This window comes from Fringilla coelebs (genome assembly GCF_963513975.1).
Source record: "Fringilla coelebs genome assembly, chromosome: 8".
Taxonomy (NCBI): Eukaryota; Metazoa; Chordata; class Aves; order Passeriformes; family Fringillidae; genus Fringilla; species Fringilla coelebs.
The window spans coordinates 23,960,629-23,987,303 of NC_140066.1; the positions used below are offsets into that span (position 1 = coordinate 23,960,629).

Here is a 26,675-nt window from a genome sequence, read left to right on the forward strand (position 1 = left end):
AGCTGGTGGGGCTGGCACAGGCAGCAGAGGATACAGGTGTTTGTTGGTGGATCTGGTGGAAGGAGCCATGGCATCAATCAGAGCACCACAGCATGGCAGGAATGGGGCCACTGGGACAGGAGATGGGGGAATGGCTGCAACTACTTTTTCTGAACAGAGGGAAGAGCAAACCTTACCAGCACAGAGGGAGGAGCAGCACCAGCACCCCTGCTCTGCTTTAAGGGGGACATGAGGGAGGATGGGGACACCCCTGGGACACGCTGCATCCATATCCCCTTTAGAGAGGGAGGGGGACAGAGGAAGGGTGCTGAGCACATAATCCAGCAATCCTTCCCCAAACTCTGTCCCTTTTTGGGGACCTCCTCCAAGCACCCCAAGGCGAGTGCCGCCCCTCAGCCCTCGGCACAGCCCTTGCACAAACACGAGTGCTGGATGCAGAGGGCTGGCTGCAAACTGCAGCTGTGCTGGGTGCCCTGGCTCTCAGCAGGGCCACTGCAGCCTGACTGACAGGCCCTGAAGGGAATGCACAGGAAAACTGTGGGAGAAAAAGGATTTTGAAGTATTTAACCGGGGCACCTTGCATGGAAAGAAACTCCTCTTGCAAAGACACCAGCTCCCACCACAGAGCATTTCTCATATCCCTCAGCTGCCCACGCAGTTTGTTCCAGCCTGAAAGGACCCACTTGAACATCCCAGAAAGGACACAGCATTCCCAGCACCCCGAGTCACGTGTCCTGCTTGAGTCATGTTGACAGCTTGCAGCTTTGGCACTTAAAAAGGACTGCAGGACCACTGCAAAATTACAGCCTGCCTGGACATGGGACAGCATGGCTCTGGGCCAAAGGACTGCCAGCCCAGGGGCTCAGTGAGGGCTCTGGTCCCTTTGCCAGCTGGGTTAATCAGCAGAGCTGCACTATGGGGACAACCTGTACTTGAGTCTTTTCAGTAAACAAGCACTCATACAGGGTCTGCAGGGCCACCAGGCACCAGGTGTAGGTCCCTGCAGAGCCAGCTCCCAATCCCATCCATTTGAGCCATGCTCAGCATTCAGCATCAATACAAACTTGTTCACCTGCCCAGCTCCCCTCCCAGATCCTGGAGGATGCCAGATGGGGCACTGTGTGTTTGACCAGATGAAAAATACCCACCAACAGCTTTTGGTGGCTGTCAGCAGTTGACTTCTGCATGGAGACATTGCTGCTTGACTGCAACACCTAAGAAGATGTCCCCAGCCAGAGAGGAGTTAGCAGGGGATTGCATCTGCTCTCCTCATGGAAGGAGGTCCCACTGCCTCCTAATGCCATGGGTGGTTTGCTATGGGCAGCCATCAGCTGGGCCCTTAAATATGGCCAACCATCCCCATGGGGGCACAGGTGGTTTCACAGACACATCACAGTGCTCTCTGCTGGCTTAGCACCCCAAACTCTCTTCTGTCGTTTTTCCAATTGCCCCAAGTTTAGCTCTCTGCTGAAACAACCCATTCCTGTGTCCCTGGCTGGCCTTGTCCCTGCTCTTGCCTGCAAGTCTCCCTTCCAAGGAGCTGATCCAAGGCTCTTTAGACTCCCAATGCTGACCTGCCCCATCCACCCCTAAGGCTGGACCAGATAAGGTCTCTGCCCAGCACCGGGCCAGCACAGGGGTCTCCAGCCCGTAAGGATAGAACTCCTCTCTGGCAGCAGGGTTGTTACTCCCAAGCCTCAGACCAAGCAGGGAGCTGCCCAGCTCCCACCACAGCTAATCTGCTTACACCCCATTCCTAAGGAAGACCTTCAAAGAGAGCTCCTGGCCTTCATCCACTATGGGCTTTGCTGACTCAGCCCCAAAGACCTCCAGTTTGCAGCTGGCCCAGGGTGGAACAGTGGATCTGTGAACCTCCAGAGACTCATGGGGACTCTGAGTGACTGGGAGATGTCCTGGGCAGAGCGCCACATGCCTGGGATCGGTCACAGCCAGAAGGCTGGTGGGGAAGGGTAACACCACCACCACAGTCTGGAAAGAGAAGGAAACCTAGCCTGAATCTTCTCAGTATCCACCAGAAAATGCAATTGCAAAACTGCTAAAGCCTTCTAAGTTCATATCCAAGGACTTCCCGTTTGCACCTAGAGGTGCTGGGTGCATGAGGGAGAGAACGATGCTCTGCTTGAATGGAGCTATTTCTGCCAGGGAGGGAGGAGGAGAGAGCAAAGCACCACTACCCCCCACCCCCCAGCCCTTCCAAATAAACAGATCTGGGAAATAATAGTCAATGTGAAAGGAATTAAAAAGGCTTCAGCGTGTGTGCGTGTGTGCGAGTCCTGCCAGGTTAATACTGCTGCCTATTCGCCTGACAGCTCCAAGATTGATTACCTGCCTCAGCGCTCTTTATAACTTGATCAGTCGAATTAATCTCTGGCTGCGGGCCCATCTGATGCCAGGCATCACAAATTTAATTTGGAGGTGTACGGGATCTTTTATTCCTCCCTCCCTCCTTCCCCCGCCCCAATCCCTGTCCATGTCCCTTTCTTCTCAGCTCATCAGCACACATGATGTTCCTGCTGATGTAAGGATGACCTAGGCTGTCAAAGCTTCCTCAGGGCTGCAGGGAATAGCATCAGCAAGTAAACCCATGCTAATCATAGGAAAAAAAAACCCTTAAAAAAAAGAGAAACAAACAATCAAAAAAGGCAAAAAACAAAAAAAACCCCAACAAAACAAAACAAAAACCCCACACCCCAAAACAAACTAAAAAACCCCAAAAGCAACCACAAAACCAGAGGCTAAAGTAGACACTAAGTAAGACATATTAATGTACTAAAGACTTAATGAAGTTGGGGGATGTGTGGAGGGGAAAGTGCTTACTTTATTAGTTTATGGCCGATTAATGGGAACGGTCATTACAATGATGGAGATGGATTACTCCCATCAAAGCACCAGCAGCCCCTTTCGGAAGGTAGAAGGGTGCCGGTGGTAGTGCCTTGCTGCTCAGCCAGGGTTTGGCAGGTGGGGTGGTGGGCTCAGGGAGGGCAGGGTGCTGCAGAGGTGCCAGGGAGGTTTTGGAAGATGCCATGAGTGAGCTGGAGACTGAATGGATGAGGGGTTCAGGTGGTGGGACTGAGGGGTCAGTGCTTTGGAGAAGAAAACCTGCAGAAGAAAGGAAAGGGCCAAGTGAAGAGGCTAAGGAGCCCCCATGCCAATGAGCTGACTGGGGGTGATTTCAGGTCCCCAAAGCTTGGTTCACCTTCTAGGCTGAGAAGAGCACAGCATCTCAGATGCATTAATACCCAGCCCCCAGCCAAAGAGGGCATAGGATGGACAGACAGACTGGCCAGAGGCATGGGAGGTCAGCTCCATGGATGATTAGCAGCTTTTGCCCCTTTCTCCTCCAGCTGAGACCCCAAGTGTGTCTGCAGGACCAGGATGTGAGAACCAGTTTGGTTCACCCAGAACTTGGTTAAATACCTGCTCACAGCCCAGGTGTGCCAGAGGTCCCCAGATACCTCATGACAATCAGAATTACTAAATATCTCTCCAGTCACTAATTGGTAGTTACTCTTTAGTTCCCCGGGACAGGGCAGTAACTCCCATCCCCGCGAGCCATGGTTCAAGGACCATCTACTCTCACTGGGGATTAAAGGCTCCAGGAAAACACCCACACTTGCATTCACTCAACAGCCTTGGACTCCTCCATATTTTCAGCCCTTTCATTCACACCACACCAAAATTCACACCAGCTATGGAGGATAATTTACTTTTTTTGCCTTAAATGGCCAGAATATTCAAACTGATAACAGCTGTTGGGAATTGAAAGGGAAGATCTTTGCTATTTGTGCAAACTTTGCTGTTTGTCTGGAAAGCAAAGGTATTGAACTTCACATATGGGGGAAGAAACAGAGGGAAATACATGTCTTATCTTCTTCTTGGGTGCCAGGGTCCCAGAGCAGAGCCATGACCAGCTCTGGTAGCCTCCTGCCCTGTCTACCCAGGCACCACTGGCAGAGGTGTAAGTGCACCTGCCAGACCCTTGGAAGAAGCAAACGTGCACTCAAAGCAGATGCCTTCCCTGTGCAGCCTCACCAGTGGCTTTCCAGGTGGTGCTGTACCTGAGCCTGGAGGGATGGCCATTCCTTCACACACTCCCACAGCTCTGCTCTCACACACCATGGCCTTTCTCCAGCCTGGGTTGGGACCATCCTGTTAAACCCTCTGTTTTGTGGGCTCCCGGAGCACTGGGAGATGGGTCTGGTGGAGCACAGCAGGGCCACAAGTTTCCATCACTTCAGATCCTCCCCCGGCTCAGCTGCTCCTTGTCTGCATGCAACAACCTGTGCTTGAGCCAGTTTCCCACATGACTGCTGGACAAGCCTGAGATGACTTGATCCCCTGAGCCTGGTGTAGCAAGCCTGTCTTGCCATTTGTTGTGAAGGGATTGAGACCCCCCAGCAGCTCCCTTGCCATCCCCAGGCACAGTCAGGCTCAGCAGCAAGGAAGGAGCTCGTGGTCACACATCGAGCAGCGCTGCCTCTCTCAGCATCCACATGGACTCGCAGCCTTGCATGATTCCCGAGTGATGAATAACCACCCTAATGAATGGAGGGAAATTGGATTAGTGCTGAACACCCATGTGCTTGAGCTGAGCCTGATTAAACCCCCATCTGTGCAGGGAAAGGCCGAGACTTCCCGCTTCTCAAAAGCCAGGGAGCTGGCAGCACTTGGGCGCGGTCTCATCTGCAGCCTGTTGGGACATTTCAGGGGCTCAGGAGCATTTTCCCCCCCACCACTGGCAAACTAGGCCCTGAAGGCTGAGCTGGAAAACTCTGGGACTGGTTTTCTTCACTGTGCTGACCTGCTCCCAATGGATGCTTTTGCAGCTGGAAGAGGAAAGACTTACAAGACTCCTGAGGTGTCTCTGGGCTTGCTACCAGGTCCTTCCCTCAGCCAGGAAAGTCAGTCTCACCCTCCTCACCTCAGTTTCTTCATTTCCAACTGATACAAACATCTTCCTACATGCAAATGCTGTGTTTTCTTTACAGTAGAGTAGGAATTTGGCCCAAATGGCAGAAGCCACCTCTGTCTTTCTTGATGGCTTTGCATAGACCCCTTAGAAACAGTCTGGGGACACTGATGAGGCTGACGGTTTCTAAGACATGGGTGCCAGGACTCAGAGTAGGCAATCTGCCAGGACCAAGGCTGCAACCAGAAAATTCAAGGCTGGAAAAGATGCCAGGATCCTCTATAGTTGTCTCAGAAATGCTCAGGATGCATAATATCAACCTGTCTACAAACACTGACAGCTTAACTTGGGTTAACAAAGAATCCCTGTGACAAAAACACATGGCAAAGGACCCCAGTTTGCTCTGCAGATCCCAAGAACTGGCTAAACCACCTCTAACCTCAGTGGAAAGGCTTATTTCATCCCCTTTCACTGCTAAAACAAGTGAAAAAAAAAATGGATCTTATTTTTAAGTGGTTTTCTCTTCATTTGGGTCCCATTGACCCTCCAACCTAGCAGGCTCAAGTCCTTGGATGGCTGCACCTTTGCAGACCCTGGGAACAGTAGTGGGACCTGATACCAGGTTCCCACTGCTCCCAGTCCTGGAACAGCTTGGGAGTGTTTCTGGGGAGAAACAGCAGCTGCAACCCATCTCATGGGCGAATAGGACATGCCAGTGCTATCCCAAAGACACATCCCAAGGAGTTCTTTCAGGTCTCCTCCCCACACACAGGACCTTGCACGTCCAGGACATGGCAGAACACTGTACAACTGCACTTCCCACACCAGGATCTGGACCTATACCCAGCTGCCAGCTCTGGTCAGTGCTCTGCCCTCCTTCCCCAGCCTCTGCACATCCACATGAAGGACCAGGAGTTTAATACACCATCAGCCTGACCATGAACCACTTTGGATCAACACAAGTTGAGGTCTGACTGCCAAGTGCTTTTGGCCCTAATTTTTTCCTTGCTCTTGTGTAAGGTGAGGGTGCAACATCTGCTGAACAGGTACCAGCATGTTATGAAACAGTCACTGCTCCAACTGACAGCACAGCAATCCTGCAGAAGAACCAAGCCAGACACCAACCCATGGATGCTTTTCCTGATTTCCATGAAGGGTTAGGCTGTTTTTGTCCATGGGCTCCATTGGGTTTACAAGAACAACGGTTGTCTTTGAATCTCAGGGAGCTTGGGCACTGATGCTGCTTTAATTGCAGGGCCCCTTTGCTACCAGGCCTATTCAGGCCGGGGGGGGCTGACATTTGTCAGCTGTGCAGTGTCACTGCTGTCCCAGCATTGCCAGGAGGTGGCTGTGAGGCCACTTGACCCCAAGAATGCCAGGACAGGCACAAACACCCATGGCAGGAGGCTGCAGGGACCAGGGGGACATTCAGCACCAAGACGGCATTATGGTCCAAGGGGCTCCAAAAACCCCCAGCCCCTCTCCCCACCTCATGCCCCCATCAAGGAAACTTTCAGGTGTGGGACAAGGTTGACACCAGTGGTCTGTCACACTCTCCATAACGCCTGGGGTCCTGCCCTAGATGTCTGGCACCTCCTGGAGCTCACCTTGGGGCTGGAATGATACACCAGCTCTGCTTCTGCACACGTGTATTGCACCCACACAAAAAACATCTTCAACTTCCAAATCCAACACGCACCTTGTGCCCACCCCAAGGACTGAGCCATGGAAACCCCTGCTCAGCCTGCAAACCCCTCAAATGAGTTTTGCCCTCCAGCTTTGCCAGCAAGGGTCGTGGGGAGCCCTCACTAATGCACCCATAAAGAAGGGCTGCAGGTGCCAGCAGCTCTTCAACCATAATGAAAGTCTCAGGTATCCCAGCCCGGCCAAATCACCTCCTACAGACGCAGAACGGCGCTGGAGCAGCAATAAAAGTGTCAGGGATGTCTCCTCGTGCATCACCAGACTGCAGCATTTTGGGAATGGCCTGCACAGAGGTTAATTATTGCTTCCCTCTCTTCCCCTCTCGCTCCCAGTTTAAGATGGATCTGACTGTCAGGAGGGGTGACAGATGAAGACAAAGCACAGGTACGGCTCCCGTGAACTCTGCGCCTGCCTGTATCCTCCTAGAGCAGCCGGGAGCACCTGGGGCGGAGCTGCGGGGAGGGAGAGGAGGGGGCGAGGAGGAGGGAGAGTCGAGAAAGCAGCAGCCATACCAGTGCTGGAATGGATTTGCAGTGAGGGACGTGGGATTGCTGGACTGGGAGAAGGGAAATTACAGCTCCTTCTACCCCACTCTTGTGGAAGGAATTTATTTTCCTCCTCTCCTCTTCATACAGCTTCAAAATTTCACTCCAGTTTGGCAGAGACCTTTCCCCAAATATCACGGAAAGCATGAGAAAGAGCGCATGGTCAGCCGCCTTCTGCTCCACAGAGCTCCCATCACCGCAAACACAAACATGTATTTGAGCATCTCCCCTTTGAAAGTTAATTTAAGAAAATCTGGGATCAGGGTCCCAGCTCTGCCACAATCATGAGTCTCTGAAGTCCTGCTCCCTAAAGCAGCCCCTGGCTGGAACAACACTCAAGTCTTTTGGGTGGAAGAAGCATTGCAGATGCTGTTACAAGCAGTCCTCAGCAGACAGATATCTCTGAGCATCCCTTCTACATGTGCAACAAGAGGTGACTCGTCCTTCACTTTCCTTCCTGGTCAGTGGCTGTAGTGCTAGCACAGTCATTACCATTTAAACCTTGTTTTGGCCTCTGGAGGTTAAAGAAATGACCATGACCTTTCTGTTTCCCAGGACATGTGCCTCTTCCTCTCTACAGAGCAGCTGGCCTGTTTTGATCACCTCTGTCCTCCCAGTGACCAGACATGCTGCCCAGGGGGTACCAAGCCCTGCTGCCCCCAGCAGGGACAGGGCACAGCTGCTTTCAAAGTAGCTTCTTTCCAGCCAGCTGGGGAAAATCAGTTCCTATGCAGCAGACAGGAGAACATTGGTCTTTCCCAAGAAAAGCCAGCTGCTTTGCCTCCCAGTCAGTTTGGGGGTTTTTTGTTTGTTTGTTTGTTTTTGTTTTGGTTTTTGTAGTTAAGGGATGCTGTGACAGTGTAGGACATGCCCCACTGTTGCTGTTTTTCCCCTCTGCCCCCACACAGAAAATCCCCAGGCACTGGGAGCAGTGGCCTTCCTCTTCCACTCCAAGAGAGTTTGAAGGTATTCATCAGAAAGATGGATTCATGCCCCTTCCCCTTCTACTCCCTGCAATCTAGTTTAGCTCTCACCTGTGTTCTGGGGCTGCCAAAGCATCTTCAGGGAGGCTGCAGGTTGGAAACAGCAAGCCTGGGAGATGCACTGGCTCCTCAGGGCAGAGCAGCGCCCACATCTCCATCTTCTGCCTTCCTCTTGCTCAGGGGCACAGACACTGCAGCCACTTGAGAAGGATGGAGCCACCCCAGGCACCCAGGATGAGAAATTTTCCTGTTCCCAAAAGGATTTGGATTTTATCCCATGCTAGGAGCTGAGGGATGAGAAATGCCAGCATTGGCAGTTTTTATCCCTATGGGAAGGCCTTCAAGGCTGACTGTAATGGGAAGGTCTGCCACAAGCCATTCCCAAACAGTGCCTTCCCTTTCCAGGCTTTCCAGCCATTTCAGCCTGGCTTGATACCATTTAGCTGCAGATGCTGAAGGAAACATCACTTCAAATTAAACCAAAGGGGAGCACTTCGGCTGGACAGCTTTGAAGTAGGAGGCTTTGATAAAAGAATGTATTTCCTCCCCCTCTTGATCTTTCTTTCTTCCCCCTCTCCTCTCCAAATGGTGAGTTTTGGCATGGCTGCTCCTGCACAGCCACGGGAAAGGCTGTGACTCCCCCTCCAGGGGCATCTTCCATCACTCAGCCAAACAGCCTCTCCTCCAGGATGATGGACTCAGTACCAGCAGCTGAACCCAAGTTCAGTCTCTCCATATCACCCAGCAGATTTAAAGCAAAACCACCCAGAGCTCTGTCCTTCCTCCATGTGCACCCTGAACAGGCCAGTTCCCTGCTGCTGGGAGGGTGCAGAGCCCAGAAGATATTTCCAAGGACTTCAGTTCCTAGAGGAAAGGTGCAGCGCAACTATCCTAACCCACTGCCAGCCTGTCCCATGACTTGTACCCTGAGATTGTCACATTGAAACCACCGTAGGATGCCTCTTCAGAGCCAGAAGTGTTCTGTCATGGGAATAAGCAAGGAGATACTTTTAAGCTGTCATTTAGTTACCCTGTGTCTTCCAGGCAGCTCCCAGGGCCCCAGGAGGCTCCCATCTCTCCAGGCACTTTCCCGAGCCCTTTTGAACCCCAGTGCTCAGCCCTGAGTGGGCTGGGCTGTCAGAGCACCAAGCCAGCCCCCAGCGCTGACCTTGGATGAAGGCTCATCTCCCATGTACTCCTCACCAGCCCTCCTGGAGGGCAGCAGGAGCAGCCAGGATGCAGGCAGCACGTGTGCCTGCCGGGGAGGTTGGACAGTGAAGGCTGAAGGGCTCAGAGCACATCCCTCCCTGTGCGACAGCTAAACGAGCCGAGACAATTAAATGTGCCGTTTGATGGCTGCCTGGCAGAGCCACAGCCTCTCTCTCTTTTAATAAAAGGGCTCTTCCCCAGAATTGCTCAGGCTGCAGTGAGGGCTGCAGCTTGTGAAGTGTGAGAGCTCTTCACATTTAATTAAACAGCCCGTCCAAGCCTGCCTCGTGTCGGCAGAGCTCACAGGCTGCCAGAGATGCCCTGGCACCTTGCTCCCACTGGGTGAAACACCCCTGCCTCCTTCCATCTTCACCCCCAGCACGGACAGAACAGTGTCCCAGCTTGCCTGGACTGCCTGAGCCACCCCAAACTGCTGTGCCCCCAGACAGCAGTGCCCAGAGGGTATTTAACCCTTGCAGAGCTGATGACCCCCTTGATGCAAGCCAGGCCCTCCAGGGGGGCTGAGACCCAGCGGCTCACTGAGTGCGTGCTGCAGAAGTGGGGTGCTGCTGGAGTACCCAGGGTGTGAGATAGCCAGGGATAGGGAATCTGCCAATGGATCCAGTCCCATGGTGGACCACAGCACCCCTGCACATCTCTGCCCTGCAGCCACACAAGCCATCCCACAGCTGGGACACCACGGCCATGGCCTCCCCTGAGCCCTGCGCTCTCAGCCAGCTTCCGCCTGTCGCCAGCTCTGCTCCTCATCAGCCGAGCAGGGGAAATGCCCTGCTCTTGCCCAGGGCAGATAAGAGAGATGGATAAGGGTGGGGGCAGAGGGGAGGCCAGCATTTGGGTAGCCTGGCTGACTTTTCAGAGAGCACTTGTTTTGCTGAGCCCTGTGGCTTAACCCTTCCTTCCCCAAAGCCAGGGCAAGCTGGCAGTGGGAGAGACCTGGAGCTTTGGTCAACTCCTGATAAAACCATCCTCATGGGCTCAGTGCTGTTGGATCTTCTCCATGTTTAAAGCTCCCTGTTGAGCTGGCATCACTCATTTCTGGCTCCTCCATCCTTGGGCAGGGAAGGCAGCATCCTCCCTCCCAAAATGCTTGCAAGGGAACTGCCCCTCCCATCCTGCAACACAGCAGCCTGGTGGCTGATGGTTTGTTATCTACTGGCATGGAGGCCTTCAATCCATTGTCTGCAGCTGTACTTGCAGGACATGCCAGACCAGGTTCCCCTGGAAATTCTTGGTCCCCCTGACACCAGCTAAGTTGCAAACACAGTTTTTCTGCTTTATTCTTCCCATCTGAACTCTTCTGTGAGGGAAGGACGGCTCCAGCAGGTGTCCTGGAGAAACACCGAATAGCCGCCCCAGCCCTTCATCCACATGGGGCTGCAAAGTGGGAAAGGTGGATGGGGGGAATGGGATGTGCAAGTTGCAGCTTCTGCCTCTCCCCACAGCCATAACTGGGAGAGGGAGGTTATTAAAGGGGAGGGCTCAGGCTGTGCTTTCAATGTGGACATCCAGCCAGGTGAATATTTGGGGTTTTTACAAGTAGCCCAAAGTTGCTGTCCCCTGCTCCCCTCCCACATTCTCAAACCGGCAGAGCAGCTGGGGAAAGCTGCTGATGGGTATGAGCCCTTCCCAAGCTGCCAGAGCTCAGGGGCTGCTCTGCAGAGACCCCATCACTCACACTTTCAGGCCTGCCAAGCCAAAGGCACAGTAATTGCAAGCCAGATACCCCCCCCACTTCCGAAGCAGTGTGCTCTGGCAGGGACCAGGCACAGAGGCTCCCATTTCCGCCTGCCTCCAGCTGTTACGGAGCAGAGAAGTGACAGAGAGCAGCCCCGGGGCAGAAAGGGCTGCGAGGAGAGACAGCAACCAGCGCTGCGATAAGGCACCTCCCTGCTGAGCGCCGCCTCGCCTTTGAGATAACGCACCCCTGAGGGATACCTGTGCTCCCTGCAGGTTGTGCCCTCACATGGATTATTGCCTGCTCCAGCTCATCCCCCTCTCTCCGTGGAGTCAGACCCCAGTCCCAGATTCCATGGAGAGGGGAAAGCTCAGAGCATAGGGAGCAAACCCAGACATCAGATGAGCACCCAAGAGGAGATACAAACAGGACCGTCGCCACACACTACTAAGGATAGGTCTTCCCCCCACCTGATCACAGATGAAGGCCAAAAAGTCACCTGTGATGCAAGGAGAGTGTGGGGACTCTCCAGCCCCCCCGGGCTGGTGCTGCTCCTGTTGAATCTGCAGAGGGATCATCACCTCAAAGGGGCAGGCAAGACACTCTGTCCCTTCACTGGATCCAGATTCAACATCCCACTCAGCCTCAGTAATGGTCATGGATACGGTCACATCAGCAGCTCTTGGGCTTTTCAAGCCAGAGGAAGTGAAGCTTTCAACAGACACAGCTGAGGAAAAAAAAAGCAGTCTCAAGTTAAAACCTTTTACAGGCTCCAGCAGGCACCGGTGCTGGCAGAAGCAGAGGGTGTTACCCTGCCTCAATCCCAGCATAAAACCTCTGCTGTCAACACCAGCTAAAGAGTCCACAAAAGCTGCCCCATGCACAGCCCTGCCAGCACTTCAGCCAGGCTGGAGGACAGAGGCTGCTTCCATGGCTTTCATGGAAAGCCCTCCTTAAGATAGGAGGCTGCTTGCTCTGCTGGAAGGAGCTGCAGGAGCTTGGAGCTGGTTCAGCCCCAGAGAGTCATTTGGCTAGGCTGGGACAAAGCTCCCCATCTCCCACAGCCTTGATAGAGAAGGGACTATCTGTTGTCTGATATAACACAAGCAAAGCTTGGGTCAGGGGAACTGCTCCTCCTTGAGACCACTCCTCAAACCAGAGCACAGGGCAGTATACAAACCCCATTTTCATGGGGAAACAGTATCTCCCATCTCTTCCACCTGCCATGCTGTTCTCTGGAGGAGTGGGTACTGGGGTTGGCAGGATTATTCCCAAACAGAAAGGGCACAGCTAGGATGCAAGACCAAGAAGAGGAGGCAAAAAAAGCCGTAGGGGAGAAGTGCCAGCATTCAAGTGTCCAGGTAGGCCTACAGCAAGGACAGGGAGAAAGCAGCATCTGAATCCTGCTAAGTGATGAATATGGGATGGTGCAACACCCTTCAGCCCTCACCTGTACACAGAGGTGCCTCCAGACATAGCTGGACCTGTCGAGCCACCTCAGCTGAGCCACCTCCCTGACAAGCTCTTACTTTTCACCAGCCCTTAAACAAATCCATGTCTGGAGGGGCCACCCATGCAGCCCAGTGGACAGCACGCATACTTGCTGCAGCACCAGGCACCAGCTGCTCCCCGTGCCTCACATCATCTCACCTTGCACAGCCTCTCTGTCTCCAGGAGACGCAGCTTTCCCCTCTACCTCCTCTTGAAGGCAGCCCAGGGGTGGTAAGGGTGGAGCAGGTGGAGCTGACTTAGGAAGGGATGTGGGTGAGAAAGTTTTGCAGAGAGGGATTGAACCCAAGGCTTTAGTCTGACCTTGCAAGCAAGCTGTGATGCCGGGGCAGAGCTCTTCCCTGGATGGCTGGACAGCCGTACAGGGTGCAGCATTTCGCACCTTACCCCTGTCCTTGCAATAATCCCCATTTCCCCCAGTCTGGCTCACATCTCCATGCACTGCCCAGGATTCCTGCAGCGCCAGATTGAGGGGCACACAGCAAAGCAGACCCAGCTCTGCGTGTCCCTGCAGCCAGCTCGCCCAGCCTCCCCCCACAGCCAGCACCCCGCCACTTGCTGTGACTGATACAGGGAACCTGGTGCTTTTATTAAACTCTTTGCTTCCTGTTTTAAGCTTAATAATAAATTGCATGTCACATTACGGCTGTGTTTATTAAAACCCATTGGCGTGGGCTCTGCTCTGCAACAGCATTTGAATTATTGAAAGCAACCCCCCATGGAGACCTATTTGCTGCAAACGCAGGAGGATTTATTTCCATTTTGTTTATCGGGCAGTATAAGTGCTGGGTGGAGGCAGGGAAGCCGTCTTGCTGTTTTATTTTCTCTCTGAGCCACTACAGCAGGGGGAAGAGGTGCCATGCAGAAGACAGGGGAAAAATGCCACTTCCAACAGGGGTGGGGACAGGTTGGAGACAGAAACCCTGGGGGTAGCTCGTCACCCTGCCATGAAGGTCTCTCTGGCTCTGGTTGAGTTCTCCATGCATAGTTGCTTTGTGCCTCAGTTTACCTATTTGCAGAGCCAGGTTACAGTGCTGCTTCCATCCAGGCATGACCGGTGATCAGCTCAGGCTCAATGAGCCTCTGCCAAAGCCACTGATCTCCCACGGGAGATGGCCATGGCGTGTGGGGGTTGTCAGGGTGGCCATGAGGGGTTTCACCCTGTTGCAGCCCTAGCTCAGCGCAGACACCCAAAGATTGCAGCTGAACATCTCCAGGCTCTGCCTCGTCCCAGCTCTGCCTGCGGCAGCCACCCAAAGCCAGTGACAAGAGGATGCTCTGGCTCTGGGACCATCCGGAGGGACAATTCACCCCTCCCGGCAAGGCAGAGGTTCTGCCGCGGAGCAGGCATGGATGGGTTTGAGGGTCGGGGTGCTCCGGGGGTGCCCGGGGCGCGGCGCAGGCGGCGGGCGCGGCGGCCGGGCCGGCCCGGTGGCGGTGCCGGGAGGTGGCACTGTTCAGCGGCTGATCGCCGCCCTGGCCGGCCCGCACCGGGGGGAGGCGCGGGCGCACCGCGAGAAGCACGGCCCGCAGGTTGAGGGAGGTGATTCTGTCCCTCTACTCTGCTTTTGTGGGACCCTACCTGAGTGCCGTGTCCAGCTCTGGGGCTCCCAGCATTAGGAGGATGTGGACCTGCTGGAGCAAGTCCCGAGGAGGGCCGCGAAGATGCTCAGAGGGCTGAGAGAGTTGAGTCTGAGGAAGAGTAGGCTGAAGAAGAGAAGGCTCCAGGAGCACCTTAAAGCACGTTCCAGAACCTAAAGGGTCTATAGGAGAGCTGGAGAAGGACTTTTGACAAGGACATGTAGTGATAGAAAAAGGGTGAATGGCTTCAAACTGAAAGAGAGTAAGTTTAGGTCAGATATTAGAAAGAAATTCTTTTTGTGAGGATGGTGAGGAACCAGCATGGGTTGCCCAGAGAAGTTGTGGACTCCCCAGCCCTGGAAGTGTTCAAGACCAGGCTGGGTGGGGCCCTGAGCCACCTGGCCTAGTGGAAGGTGTCCCTGCCCATGGCAGGGGTGTTGAAACTGAATGACCTCTGAGGTCCCTTTTAATTGAAACAACTCTATGATTCCATGTGCCTCCTGCCCAGACCTAGACAGGGGCAGGTCCCAGCAAGGACAGGGAAGAACAGGGGTAGCATGTGTGTGTTACAGGAGTGTATTTACTTGCCAGACTTGGTGGGTTTTCCCTGCAGACTTCAAAACCCCGTGGCTGGCAGCTACTCAGAGGGTGCATCTCCAGGGTCTTTCAGGTCCTGGCAGGACAAGCCACCTCTCCTTTGTACCCAGGCTCACAGTGACCTCTGGTGCCCTGGGAAGTACCCACACCCTGCTCCTCCCAGGTGGCCAGGAGGTGTGGGTGCTGTGCCTGGCCATGCCAACAATTCCCAGTCCAGCTCTCCTGGTCCCTGACATCAGCCTGACCTCTGGGCTCACCTGATCATGTGCTCTGAGTGCAGCCAGCTGGGCTGGCAGGAGCTGTTCAGCTCCCTCTGTCCCAAGAAAGCAACTGTGCCAAATTTCAGCCAGCAAAGGAATTTGGTGCTGCATGCATTGCACACCCTCTGAACCCACAGGGGCACCAGGTTTGGTCAGGTCCCCGGGAGCCTCTTGGGTGCCTGGAGCTGAGAACTGGATCTGCAGAGCCTGGGGTGCCCCCTCCTTGGCTGGGGCTGCAGGAAACATCTGAGCAGCCAGCAACAGAGGTGACCAAATGTTTTGAGAGCCAACAAATAACCTCAATTAAGCTCTGTGGCAGTGACCGATTCCAGCTGTGCAGCAATATTGGCTTCTTTAATTTTTAAGTGACTGGAAATGGCAAGACTGGGAGCTGGGATGAGGAGACACCAGCCCTCTCTGTGCCCCTGGAGTCACCCTGCTGCCCTTCACCTCGGGGGGAGTGGAGATCAGCTACTGGCTGAGCTCCATCCTGCCACTCAGACAGTGGATCTGAGGAGTCTGGGACACACAGCCCTTGGTTTTGTTAATTTTAGCCAAGAGCTTTTGCTCAAATTCCCCCCTCTCTCAGTCACCACATCCCCACTGCTCTCCCTGCCAGGCAGGAGCCACCAGCATGCCCTGCCAGCTCCCTTCAGGGTATGAAGGCACTGGGTGTGAAGCAGAGGGGGGCAAGGGCTGAGACCCAATGCAGTTGCATTGGGACATTGTCCTGCAGAGCACAAGGAGAGCCAGGGATGGAGCGTGTGACGCATCCAACTCTCTCCAGCCAGACCAAAGCTGCACCCACACCGGCAGGACCTGGGTTTGTGCCAACACAGGCAGGGCACGCCTGGCCCTGAGGAGGGTTGGCATGGCAGCCCTGGCTGGGGGCCAGCCCCAGGCACCGGCAGGGAGCCCAGCCAGCAGCTCTTGCCTGCTGGAGCTCCAGGACGCTCTCGGATTTCCCCGTGGCAGCCTCAGCCTGAGTGTGGCCCAGTTCCACCAGCTCATTTGTGTGCAAAACAGGAAGGGGATGTGGATGGATAAAAAAGGGCCAGCTTCTCTGAAAGAATGTTTTGCACCCAAAAAAAGCAAAATAAAAGCCAATGGCACACTTCTGTCCCTGGTCCCTCCTGAACACCCATCGACTCTGATGGAGCAGCCCAGGAGGATTCTGTTATGCTCTTAGATGGAAGGAGACACTGAGGCATCAGTGGCTTTTGCATTTCCCTGGCTGAGAAGGGGTTTTCTGCCAGAAAGGGTAGGCACCCCAGCAGGCAGGGCAGCAGTGCCCCATCAAGCTGTGGTGCAGGGGGCCAGAACTGGCCCAGCCTCACCGTCTGCAGGAATTTTGCTCTGCTGCCAGTTCCAGACAAATCCCTTTTATTTGCTTGTTCAGGTTTCAGTGCCATAATTGTGTCATCTGAGCCAGCTCTCAAGAGAGAAAGGAAGAAAAGAAAAGAAAAGAAAAGAAAAGAAAAGAAAAGAAAAGAAAAGAAAAGAAAAGAAAAGAAAAGAAAAGAAAAGAAAAGAAAAGAAAAGAAAAGAAAAGAAAAGAAAAGAAAAGAAAAGAAAAGAAAAGAAAAGAAAAGAAAAGAAAAGAAAAGAAAAGAAAAGAAAAGAAAAGAAAAGAAAAGAAAAGAAAAGAAAAGAAAAGAAAAGAAAAGAAAAGAAAAGAAAAGACATGTGAAGGAGAGTAGCACGGGACCCGAGCCGCCAGCCTTATTGCATCCTACCTGCTCCTGCCTGGGGTCTGGCCAACTCCTTTCTCACGGGGTCTGGCTCTCTGCCGCAGCTCTGGACCTCCTCAGAGCTGGGACTCTGGGAGGGGTTTGGTCCTTATGGAGCTTTTGAGCACCAGAAGTCCTGTGAATGCTGCTGCTTTGGGGAATAAAGCACCCCTTGAATGTGAGCTCAGCCCAGAATGCCCAGAGGAAGGGTCCTGACAGCCCTCTCTGGGCAGTGAGCAGCACAGTGCAGTTCTGAGCTTCCTTCCTGTGCTCCCCCAAATGAAAGTTTGCTCTAAATCACCAGCTCTGGGAGGTAGGTGGGATTTTTTTTTTTTTTTAAATACAGTGTTTCCAGTGGAAACTGGGGCACCCCTTTACTTCACCAGCTAGTCACAGAGCTGCTTCACACTTGACAGAGCTGTGGTCACCTGGGTGGAGATCCCAGTATCACAGAATTTGGGACCCCAAGATGAAAATGGGCAGCAGTGGGATGGGATCCAAACACATGGGAGTAGAGTGATTGGAGCTGATGCATCACCACTGCACAGGAGATTGTCTGCTGGGCACCCCCATCCCCAGGTGGGGTGGGAAGGGCAGGACCCACACCAGGACCAGCTGTGAGCACTGAGATGGGCAGGAGAGCTCCTCAACTCAATGTACAAGGTAGCATCCACATCCCCATAATCATCCTTGTGGATGCAGGACAGTCAGCCAGCTTTGGCTTTGACCTACATGTATATTTAAATAACATCAACTGAAATGACAAAGGAAAGCATGAAGTCAGTCAAAGGCATGGAAGGGAAAAATTAAGTTAGTCAAAAAAAGGCCAAAGTGTTTCTGACCACAAGGGTGGTTCAGCTGGAGAAAAGACAACTCTGAAAGCCACAAGTGCCTGGTTTCCTCAAATCACTACTTTTCTGGAAAAAGACAAAACGTAAGAGACGGGTGTTTTGGCAGCAGGTTCCTCAGGTTCTGGGGAGAAGCTGGGATGCCTCTGTGCTTGGGGGATACAGAGCAGATGGAGGGGGCAGGGGGGTGTGACATGCTGGTTATCACAGTCAGGTCCCAGCTCTCTGCTCCAGCTTCCCAAAAAATTATTCATACAGGACATAATGCCCCTGCCCTGGCCTCCCTCTCCCAAAGGGGCTGTCTCCAGCACCAAGTCCTCATCACACACAGCACAGCTGTCCCCACCGTGTCCTATCTGCCATTGTGTCTCCACTCAGTGCCAGAGGACAGATCCACCCTGCTCCAGGCAGAGTTGTCCCTGGTCCCAGTCCTTGCCAACCAGCCAGTATCCCATCCCCCAGCACCTCAAAAGGTTGCGTCACCCTGTTCCCCACCCCCCAAAACAGGCTGTTGTGCCAGGATTGTTCAGAAAAGGAGTTTTGGGCTGGAGGATGCTTGTTCCAGAGATGTCCCCAAGCCCCAGGGAAGGGTTGCTGTGGGCAAGGCGATCTCTGCAGCTGAACATGCCATCTCTGGGCTAGTAGTAGTCCTCCTCACTCTCCCTGTAGTCCTCGGGTGTCGTGCGGGGCTTCAGCAGGGAGAAGTCTGTCAGGTTGAGTTGGTCTGAAATGGCAGCACGGGGACAGTGTGACATTGCCACCCTGCTGTGCCTGTCCCCTTCCCCAGCAGGACCAAAGCCAAACCATGCACAGCAGCTTTCAGGGGCATCCCCAGCACAGCCCCACGCTCCAGCAGCTCCTGCCATACTGGTGCACTGTGCCCAAACATCTCTCCCCACGTCCCCGTGAGAGCAGGGGGATAAGGACGTGGCTCACCCGGTGTGAAGACGGTCAGGCTGGCCAGTGCCACCACCTCCCCCAGCCTGTTCCTGGCGAAGCAGCGGTACGTGCCCTCATCCGTCACCCGCACGCCCTGGATCTGGAGCCAGCCTGTCACCTCGTATTTCTGGGGGCCACCTCTGAACTGCAAGAAGGGAGGATTTCTGTCAGCACTTGTGGTAGAAGCAAGAGGGAGTCTGTGCCACAGAGCCCCAGGTCCCCTCTCAGCACGCACAGAGGTCCCAGGATTGCTCTGGCAGCAGCCATGCTATTTTCTGTTTATCCCCAGGAATAAATAAGCTTTTCCTGACCCAGCTGGGCTGCAGCTGTGTTTGCAGGCTGCTATTATGCTGTGGTGGCCAGGGGTGGAGGACAGTAGAGCTTCCTCCAGCCAGGCAGGGTAGTCCTGCTTGGGGTGAAGATCCTCAGTCAGACCCTGTGACAAGCTGTGGGGAGGCTTGAAGGACAGAAAGATGGAAGAGGGCCATAGTGCAGGTTCCACCTGCTCCTCTGGCTCCCTCCATCCATCCCACCACAGTTTCTTCCTCATTGGTGCCTGGCTGAGATGCACGGCCCCTTTGCCTCTGCCCACACCCTCTAATAGCTAGGTACACCCAGCTGGGTGCTATATTTGGGGCTGGCCACAGGCAGGATGCTGACCCCTGGGCCTGCCAGCTCTAGGAGGGAAGCCCTGCCAATGGGAAAAAAGGGCAGGAACTGCCTGAGTGTGCTGGTAGGATCAGAGGACAACCCAGGCTGTAAGGCTCTAGGGAAGTCTTCTTTCCCTCTCTCTTTCCAGCCCTGCCAGCAAGACTGCAAGTGAAGCCAGCACGCACAGCACACTGAAGGCAGGCAAGTGGGAAACTCCCTGCTGCAAACTCTAAATAAGTTCAAAAATTACTAGAGGAAATCACAGAAGAGAGCTATGCTGATGGATCCTACCACTGAGACACCAGCCCTGGCTCAGTCAGTCCTCATGTTAGACAGCTTCCAGTCACTCCTTCTCATCCCCAGGCAGCCAGGCTTGGCCATTCCGAGTATGACCACTCTCTGGTCTGGTTGTCCAGGAGCCATGAGAAGCACTGGGTCACTCTGGGGTTGTCTTCAATGCCCTGGGCACACCCCTCACCTGGACAGAGATGTGGGGGTCATCTCCAGGCAGCAGCATCTCTGTGCCATCCTTCCTCCACTCAATGGATGCCATGGGGTAGGCGAAGACCTCGCAGCCAAAGATGACATCCTGCCCGGTGATGTTCCATGTGTCATAGGGAGGAGAGGTGATCTGAGGCTCTGGAAGGGGGGTAGAGGAGAGCAGGGCGGGCTCAGAAGAGGTCCCAGCCTTGGCAGATCCCACCGACTCTCTTGGGCTGGTCTCTGGAGCAGCAGCATTTGGTTCACATAGAGATGCTGGCACCCTTCCCATGTCTGTCTCCTCTCCCTCCCATGGCAGACCCCCACCTTTCCCAAGGACATGGTCCCTCCTCACAGCTGGGACTGGGAGCTCCCTCCCCTACCTCCCCCCCAGTCCATGGAGGGTTGCCATCCCTGCTGACCTCTGTTTCCCTGCCTGTGCAGTGATGCTCAAGCAACACACGCAGCAGGAAGAGTGCAATGACAGCAGTATTACAAAACAAAGCTCTCCTGAGCCATTGGAGCACGCTCCTCCTGCGGGAGAAAGGCCAAGGGGCACTCATCCAGCTTGAGGCTGGTGAGGATGGATGAGGTAGTTGAGCTTCCAGCCAAGTGAGGCCTCTGCTCTGACACAGGGCTCGTGCCAGCAATGAAGGGAGTCAGCAGGTCCCCATGTCCTGGATGGAGCCAGCAGCTCCAGGTTCCACATCCCTTCCCTGGAGGGACAGAGTGAGGACTGTCCTCCTCACACACACCTGCTCTATGATCTGGCCCATAGCATGAGCCAGAGTTCCAGGGAAGGTTTCCACCTCTAAATATACCTGGGAAAACAGATGATGATCTACAGAAAATAAGGTCAACCTTGACACCCCTCAGGCTGCAGTGACATCACTGCAGTGACACGCCTGTGCCAGGCTGGGCAGGATGGGGCATGGCCTTCCTGCTAGACTGTCCCCTCTCAACCCCCACCTGAGTTTTAAATGGGAGATGGAAATCCCACAGCCAAGCCAAACCAACCCTAGTTTCTATTTGCAGGAGGCAGGCACATTTCTCGGGAGCAACAGGCCAGTGTGAACCCAGCCCTGCCGCCAAGAATTCGCTAACAATTCCCTGGAACTTCCCCATCTGCTCCAGCAGGATTTGTTGCTTCCATAAACTCCACTCCCTCTTGGCAAAGCTGCTCCCATATTTCTCCAAGCACTGGATCTGCAAGGGGCTCCCCCAGAGCAGCAGGGTAGGGGCACTAGTGGGAACCTGGCACTGCAGAGAGCAGCCCCCAGCACAGTCCTGTCCCTGGTTTTGCTGCCAGGAGAAACAGTTAAACCAGACCCCCTTGCCTGGCTCTTCCCATAGTTCCAGGGCCACTACCTGACTCGCAGGGACCTTCATGGGCCACGGTGAGGTTGGCATCGGGGTGAGCATGGGCAGCCTCCAGGAACCTGCAGATCTGGGCGTAGGTTTTGCCGTCAGAGCCGCAGAGGGCCAGGTGGGAGAGACAGGCACACTGGGGCTCGGGCACCTCTCCGTGACGCAGGTCCCCGGCATCCAGCCGGCACTCCAGGTGCTCCCCACACTTGCCATAGAAGTGGTTGGTGTTGTCCAGGTCACAGATCTGTCCCTCCAGGTTGGCACATTCCCAGCAACAGTCACAGGCATCCCGCACCGTGCCTGCCAGGCACCCGCGTGGCGTCGGGCACTCCTCTGGCTGGCACTCAGTGCAGCCCTCCCCTTCCTCCAGCAGCCGCTGCCAGCCCCGCTGGAGGTAGTCAGAGGTGCTGGGAAAAGCCTGGCCCAGCTGGAGCAAAGCCCAGTGCAAGGAGAGCAAGGAAAGCATGAGGCAAAAGATGCTGAGGGACTTGGCTTCGGACATCGTCACGGCAGCTCCTCTATCCCAGTCCCACTGTCACTTGGATGGGGATTTCTGGCACCGCTCTGGTCTCCCTGTCTAGATCTGAGGAGCCATCCTGGCCTGTGAGGAGGGAGAAAGTGTGTTACTGGTGCAGGAAGTGTCTCCCACTCCTTTGTCTCCTGGCTGGCTTGCTCTGAGCAGTAGCACTTCATGATGTGTAGGGGAGGGTTGGTCCCAGCCCCTCTCACACCCAGCCCTGCAGTCATGGCCTTTGCACCCTGGAGCTCCCCAGCCAGCTCCTGCCCTGAGACACTGAGATCTTCTGGAGAGATAGTGCTGATGACCCCAGCCCACGAGGTTTCATCCTTGTTCCCTTGGCAGCCCAGCATGCAAAGTCCAGTCTCCTCTGACCCCAACATAGTGTGGGAAGCCACAGGGCTGGCAGGGCACTGGACAGGCTGTTCTACATTATGGTTCAGTTCGTTCATACCCTGCTCCTGGTCTCCTGTCAAAATGTTGCTCTCAAGTCCCTTTCCTTTCCCCACTGCTTTGCAAGAGTCACAAACCCTTTTTTCCTCCCTCACCATCTATACCAGCACAATGGAGTGACTGCAGACAAGGTACTCTTTCTGTACTGGAGGCAGCCAAGTCAGGAGGATGTTCCCAGTCATGCCTGGCTTTTGTTCTCCATCCCTCCCTGTGCTGTAACCCCTCCTTGTAGGCACCACCTACTTGAGCAGGGGAAAAAATGTCCACTCCCCAGAAGGTTTTGTGACCCCCCCAGTCATCACACAGGCAACTGAAGCTGAGCATGGAGGAGCCACAGGTGAGCAACCACCGGACTGACAGCAGACCCTGTGTGATCAGTGTGTACCAGCACAGCAGGGCCCCTGCCCTCAAACCTCAAGCCTGCATTACCTACTCAGGCAAGGAAGAAGCTGATCTACTCCGGGCTTCCCACCTCTCCCTGGGGGGTGGGGGTGGGGGGGGATGTGGTATCTCAGAGCCTGCCCCCAGAGAGGGTGACAATGAACCAAACCCCTTTATCCCTTTGCGAACATCCCTCCCTGCCCCCTGTTATACCCTGGCTGCCTTCCCTGAGGTGGGTGAATTTACGGTCCTCCGCCCGGGGCGACTCAGCGTAAGCGAGCGGGGCTGGGGAGGGGACCTAGGCATCCCCTCCCATCCCGCTGGGAACAGCACCGAAGGGCAAGCTGCAGCCCCCCCAGCTACACCCCCACTCTCTAACACAGCCCAGAGCTGGGGTGGGGAGGGCCCGGATATTGGGTTACACATATGCATCCCCCGGATAAAAAGCCGTGAAGATTTGACCCATTTACCAGACACTACCAGGCGCCCCAGGGGTGGAAAGGGGCAGAGGGTCCCAGCGCCGGAGCCCTTCCCCCGCCCACCCTACCCCAGTCTGTACGGAGTAAGGCTCCATCCCCCGATGGACGTGGGGGGCCAGAGAAAGGGTACGGGGGAATTGCAAAGTTGGTCTCTGGCTCCGCATGTCTGGGTTGCAGGCGCTGGGGGTGCTGGAAGGGGCACGACGTCCCTTGGGGTCCCCCAGGTGCCCCCCCGCCATAAGCCGCCACTTACCGGAGGCGCCGGTGCCGGGGGCCGCGGGTGCGCAGTGGCCGTGGCGGCGGGGCTGCTGGCCCCCAGGGCTGCTGGCCCCCGGCCGCTCCAGCACCGCCGTGATGTCAGCGAAACGTGAATCCCCCCGCCCCTCTCCGGGCCCGCGGCCCGTCCCTGGACCGGGACACGGGCTGGCTGGCACCCCTTCCCTGCCGGGGTCCCGCCACGCACCGCAGCCGGGCCCCGGGGCTCTGCCGCTCCGGCTCCCTGGCACCGGCACCTCCCGGCTGGAATCACCCCCAGTCGTGTGCGGCACCTGGGCTGATGCTCCGCCCCATGCATGGGGCAGGAAGGGACTGGGTTCCCTCCTTTGCAGTCCAAGCTGGCAGCAGTCCTTGGGGACAAGTGAACGGGAGAGGAGAGCACGGCTAAGGAAGTGGTCAAAAGCATCTCAGGCTGTAATTTGGTTAGGAAACATAGACTGAAAAGTTGAGCAGCTGCAGCAAGTAAATGGGGGCATAACTCCTGGGAATGTCTGCACTCGCCTCACAGCAGGAGCCACGCGTGAAGTGGGTATTGGGGTGTAAACCACGGCGCTCCCTTGGCTGGAGTGGAGCTATTGGGAGCAGTGGTGGGGCTGCTCCACACCACAGCAGTGCAAAACCCATGTGTACAGGGCTGGGGCTCCAGACCTTCCCAGTAAGCTGTCTTGCTGCTCCCTGCCTCAGTTTCCCTCTGGAACTGGCACTGAGGATTGGGGGAGCCAGCCTGCCTTTGCAGCACAAACACACACCGTGCATTTGCATCTTGCTCTGGATGCCATGCCAGGGCGGGGGATCACACAGCCTGCTCCTCTCCAGGCAAGGAATTTGTGGGATTTAGTTCCCCCATGAAGCTCAAGCAAAGCAGGACCCCTCTAAGGATCTGGTTTCCTTCACCATGCTGCAAAAATCTGCTTTTGCTTTCCAACACCCTCCTGCAAATTTGTTCTGGGTTCCAGGGCTTTTGCTCAGTCACATTGTGAGTCCAGCCATGTCTAACGAACGGAAAATGCAGCAGGCTTCAGCCCCCTTACATCTGCCTCCGCCAGCCAAAATCCCCTCCCCAGCCCCCTGCTGCAGAGGGGGGTTTCCTGCCAGCTCTGCCTTCAGCCTCACATCCCACTCCCCCTCTGTGGCCCCCAGCCCCTTGGCTCAGGGCTGCCTCCCCCCCGGCTCCCCTTGTCCAACCTATTGAGTTCCGTCCCCACATGCCACAAGTTTTCAGGTCCAGCATCCACGAGCTGCTGAGCAGCTGGGGCTGCAGCTGTTTTGGGAGCAGGGAAAAAGTCAGGAAGGGCTGAGGTTTTCCTACATGCTGGGTCAGAGCCTGAGCAGAGAGGAGACAGACTGTAGTGCTAAGCCTCAGCCCTGCCATACCACCCTTCCCGCTTTGGGATGAAGGACTGCCTGCATGTTCAGGCATTCCTGCACACCCTCACTCGCCCCTGCTCCACACAGGGGGCAAAGCAGTGAAGCGAGCCTGGCCCTGTATGCTACCTCCTGCTCTCAAAGCTCCTGGCCAGCACAGAAACAGAGCCAGCACTGAAATCTCTGGCACTGTGGAAAACCGACCATCAGTGTTTCGGGTTGTTTGTGTCTCTTGCCCTCGACAAGGGGGAACAGGCCCCATTGCTGCTGTCCTTTCCCACACATGGTTCCTTGTGCCATGGCCCAAATACTTGCTGTGTCTTATCTTCATGGGATTATCATGGCCTCTGGGTGGCTGAATTCACCTGAGCATCACAGCAGCATCAGCCACTAACTGGGGGGAACCCCTGGCCAAACATGAAATCCAAACATAGGTCTGAGCAGGAGCAGCTCCAGTTGTGGAGGAATACAACCCAGCCTCAGAAAGCCAAGGGCAGCTTAGCTCAGCTCAACAAGATGGAGCTCAAATGTGGCAGTTAATTAAACCTCCTGCTTAATGAGACTATTGAATGTGTTAATAGACAGTAGCAGCTATGAATGAGAGGTGGAAAATCTAACCTGTGCTTAACAAGGAGTTCTGTTCAATCACACCTGAAGTCAATCAACACAGCCGTGGCTGCAAATGGGGTTTGTGGCTTAGACTGCTTGACAGCTTTGTGGGGAAAAGGGTGATCACAGCCCTGCATAGCCTGGGCTTGGGTAAATTGCATTCCTGGCTCCCTACCAGTGCTGGCTGGTTATCTCTCTTTTCTCACTTTTCATGAGCCCAGTGAAGCTCCTGAAGCTGGGCTTTGAAGGCTGAGCCTAAAGTACCGAAGTCTCTTCCTCCCTTCCTGGTGGGTTGCTCCCCATCGCTGTTTTCTCATGTTGTGATGGTCCCATAGAAACCAGGAGTCCATGGGTGCTCCTGGCAGGCCCACATCCTTGGCATCCCTCCAGAGCTCTGCCATCACACCACATCCAGTCAGGGGTACCACACTACTCCTGGCTCCACTGAACCCCCCACAGCTTTGGGCTGATCCCCCAGAAACCCCATAGCAAACTGGGGTTTATGGCAGACGAAGCCAAGGGAAAAATCTACTCTGGAAAAAAAAGTCCTAGGCCAAGTGACTCAACATAAGTCATGTCAGGCAGGGCTGGCGAGCAGCATTGGGGCTGGGCTGGTGGGGTTGAGAATGTGGGTTATGTCAGAGCAGATGCACATGTCACCAGAGATACTGGGACAGAATGCTGCCAGCACACTGCCTGGGCGGGCCATGGGAGTCTCCTTCTGGTAATAAACCAAATCTCTCTCGTTTCACACCAAATACACTCTCTGCTTCCTGCTGTCTGACAGCCTGAAACAGCCCGGTTCTGGCCAGCCCAAGGCTGAGTGGTTCTCGAGGGGCCCCAGCCACATTCCAGAGTTCCACTGTGGGGACAAGGCACAGGCAGCAGGCAGGTCACCCCGCCTGCGTGCCAGGCCGGACCTGCTCTAGGAAGCAGCCAGGCTCAGGTTTCTCCAGGCTTTTCCAGACCAAATTCCTCTGAAGAACCAACCCGTCAGCAAATTCCTTGGGAAGCGGTTGCAGCTGTGCGCAGGGTCACCCGGCCCCGAGGCACGACGGCCGAGTGGTGTCCGGACTGCCCGGGGTCCCCGGCAAGAACCGCGGCTCATCTCCATCCCAGCAGGAATCCTGAGGTTTTCCCACCAGCACCATCCAAGCGCAAGTCTAATAACCCGGGGGCAGGAACCGAAAAGACGGCAGGGGCTGCATTCCCGGGATGTCCCCGCACTGGCACGGCCGTGCCAACTTTGACACTGCGGTGCCGGGTGAGAACGGGTTCCCCGGCCCCGTGACCCGCCGGCTCCTCCCACAGCCCGCCGCAAACAGGTCCTGCGTGTCCCGCAGGGTGCCCCGGCCCGGGGTGCGGGTCCGCGGCTGCGGGGACTCTGCTGCCACCTCCAGGGCACTGCTGGCCTCGTCCCCGGCCCCTTGCGGTGACGCTGACCCCGTACCTGGGGGCTGCAGAACCCGCAGTAATGCATGCGCACCTCAGCCCCACCACCCTTCTCTTCCTGCGCACTAAAAGCCCCGCTATCGGCCGAGCCCGGGAGCCCTCGCCGCGATGTA

General features: G+C 55.3%; 1 protein-coding gene across 1 annotated transcript; it reads right to left on the bottom strand.

Moving 5' to 3' along the window:
* Positions 1 to 18,230: 18,230 nt before the first annotated feature.
* KAZALD1 (Kazal type serine peptidase inhibitor domain 1) lies at positions 18,231 to 21,532 on the bottom strand (the record flags this gene model as incomplete). Its single annotated transcript, XM_084210386.1, has 4 exons — positions 18,231 to 18,316; positions 18,529 to 18,676; positions 19,661 to 19,821; positions 21,031 to 21,532. The coding sequence occupies 4 exons, from the start codon at positions 21,530 to 21,532 to the stop codon at positions 18,231 to 18,233; spliced, it is 897 nt and encodes a 298-aa protein (XP_084066512.1).
* Positions 21,533 to 26,675: the final 5,143 nt, after the last annotated feature.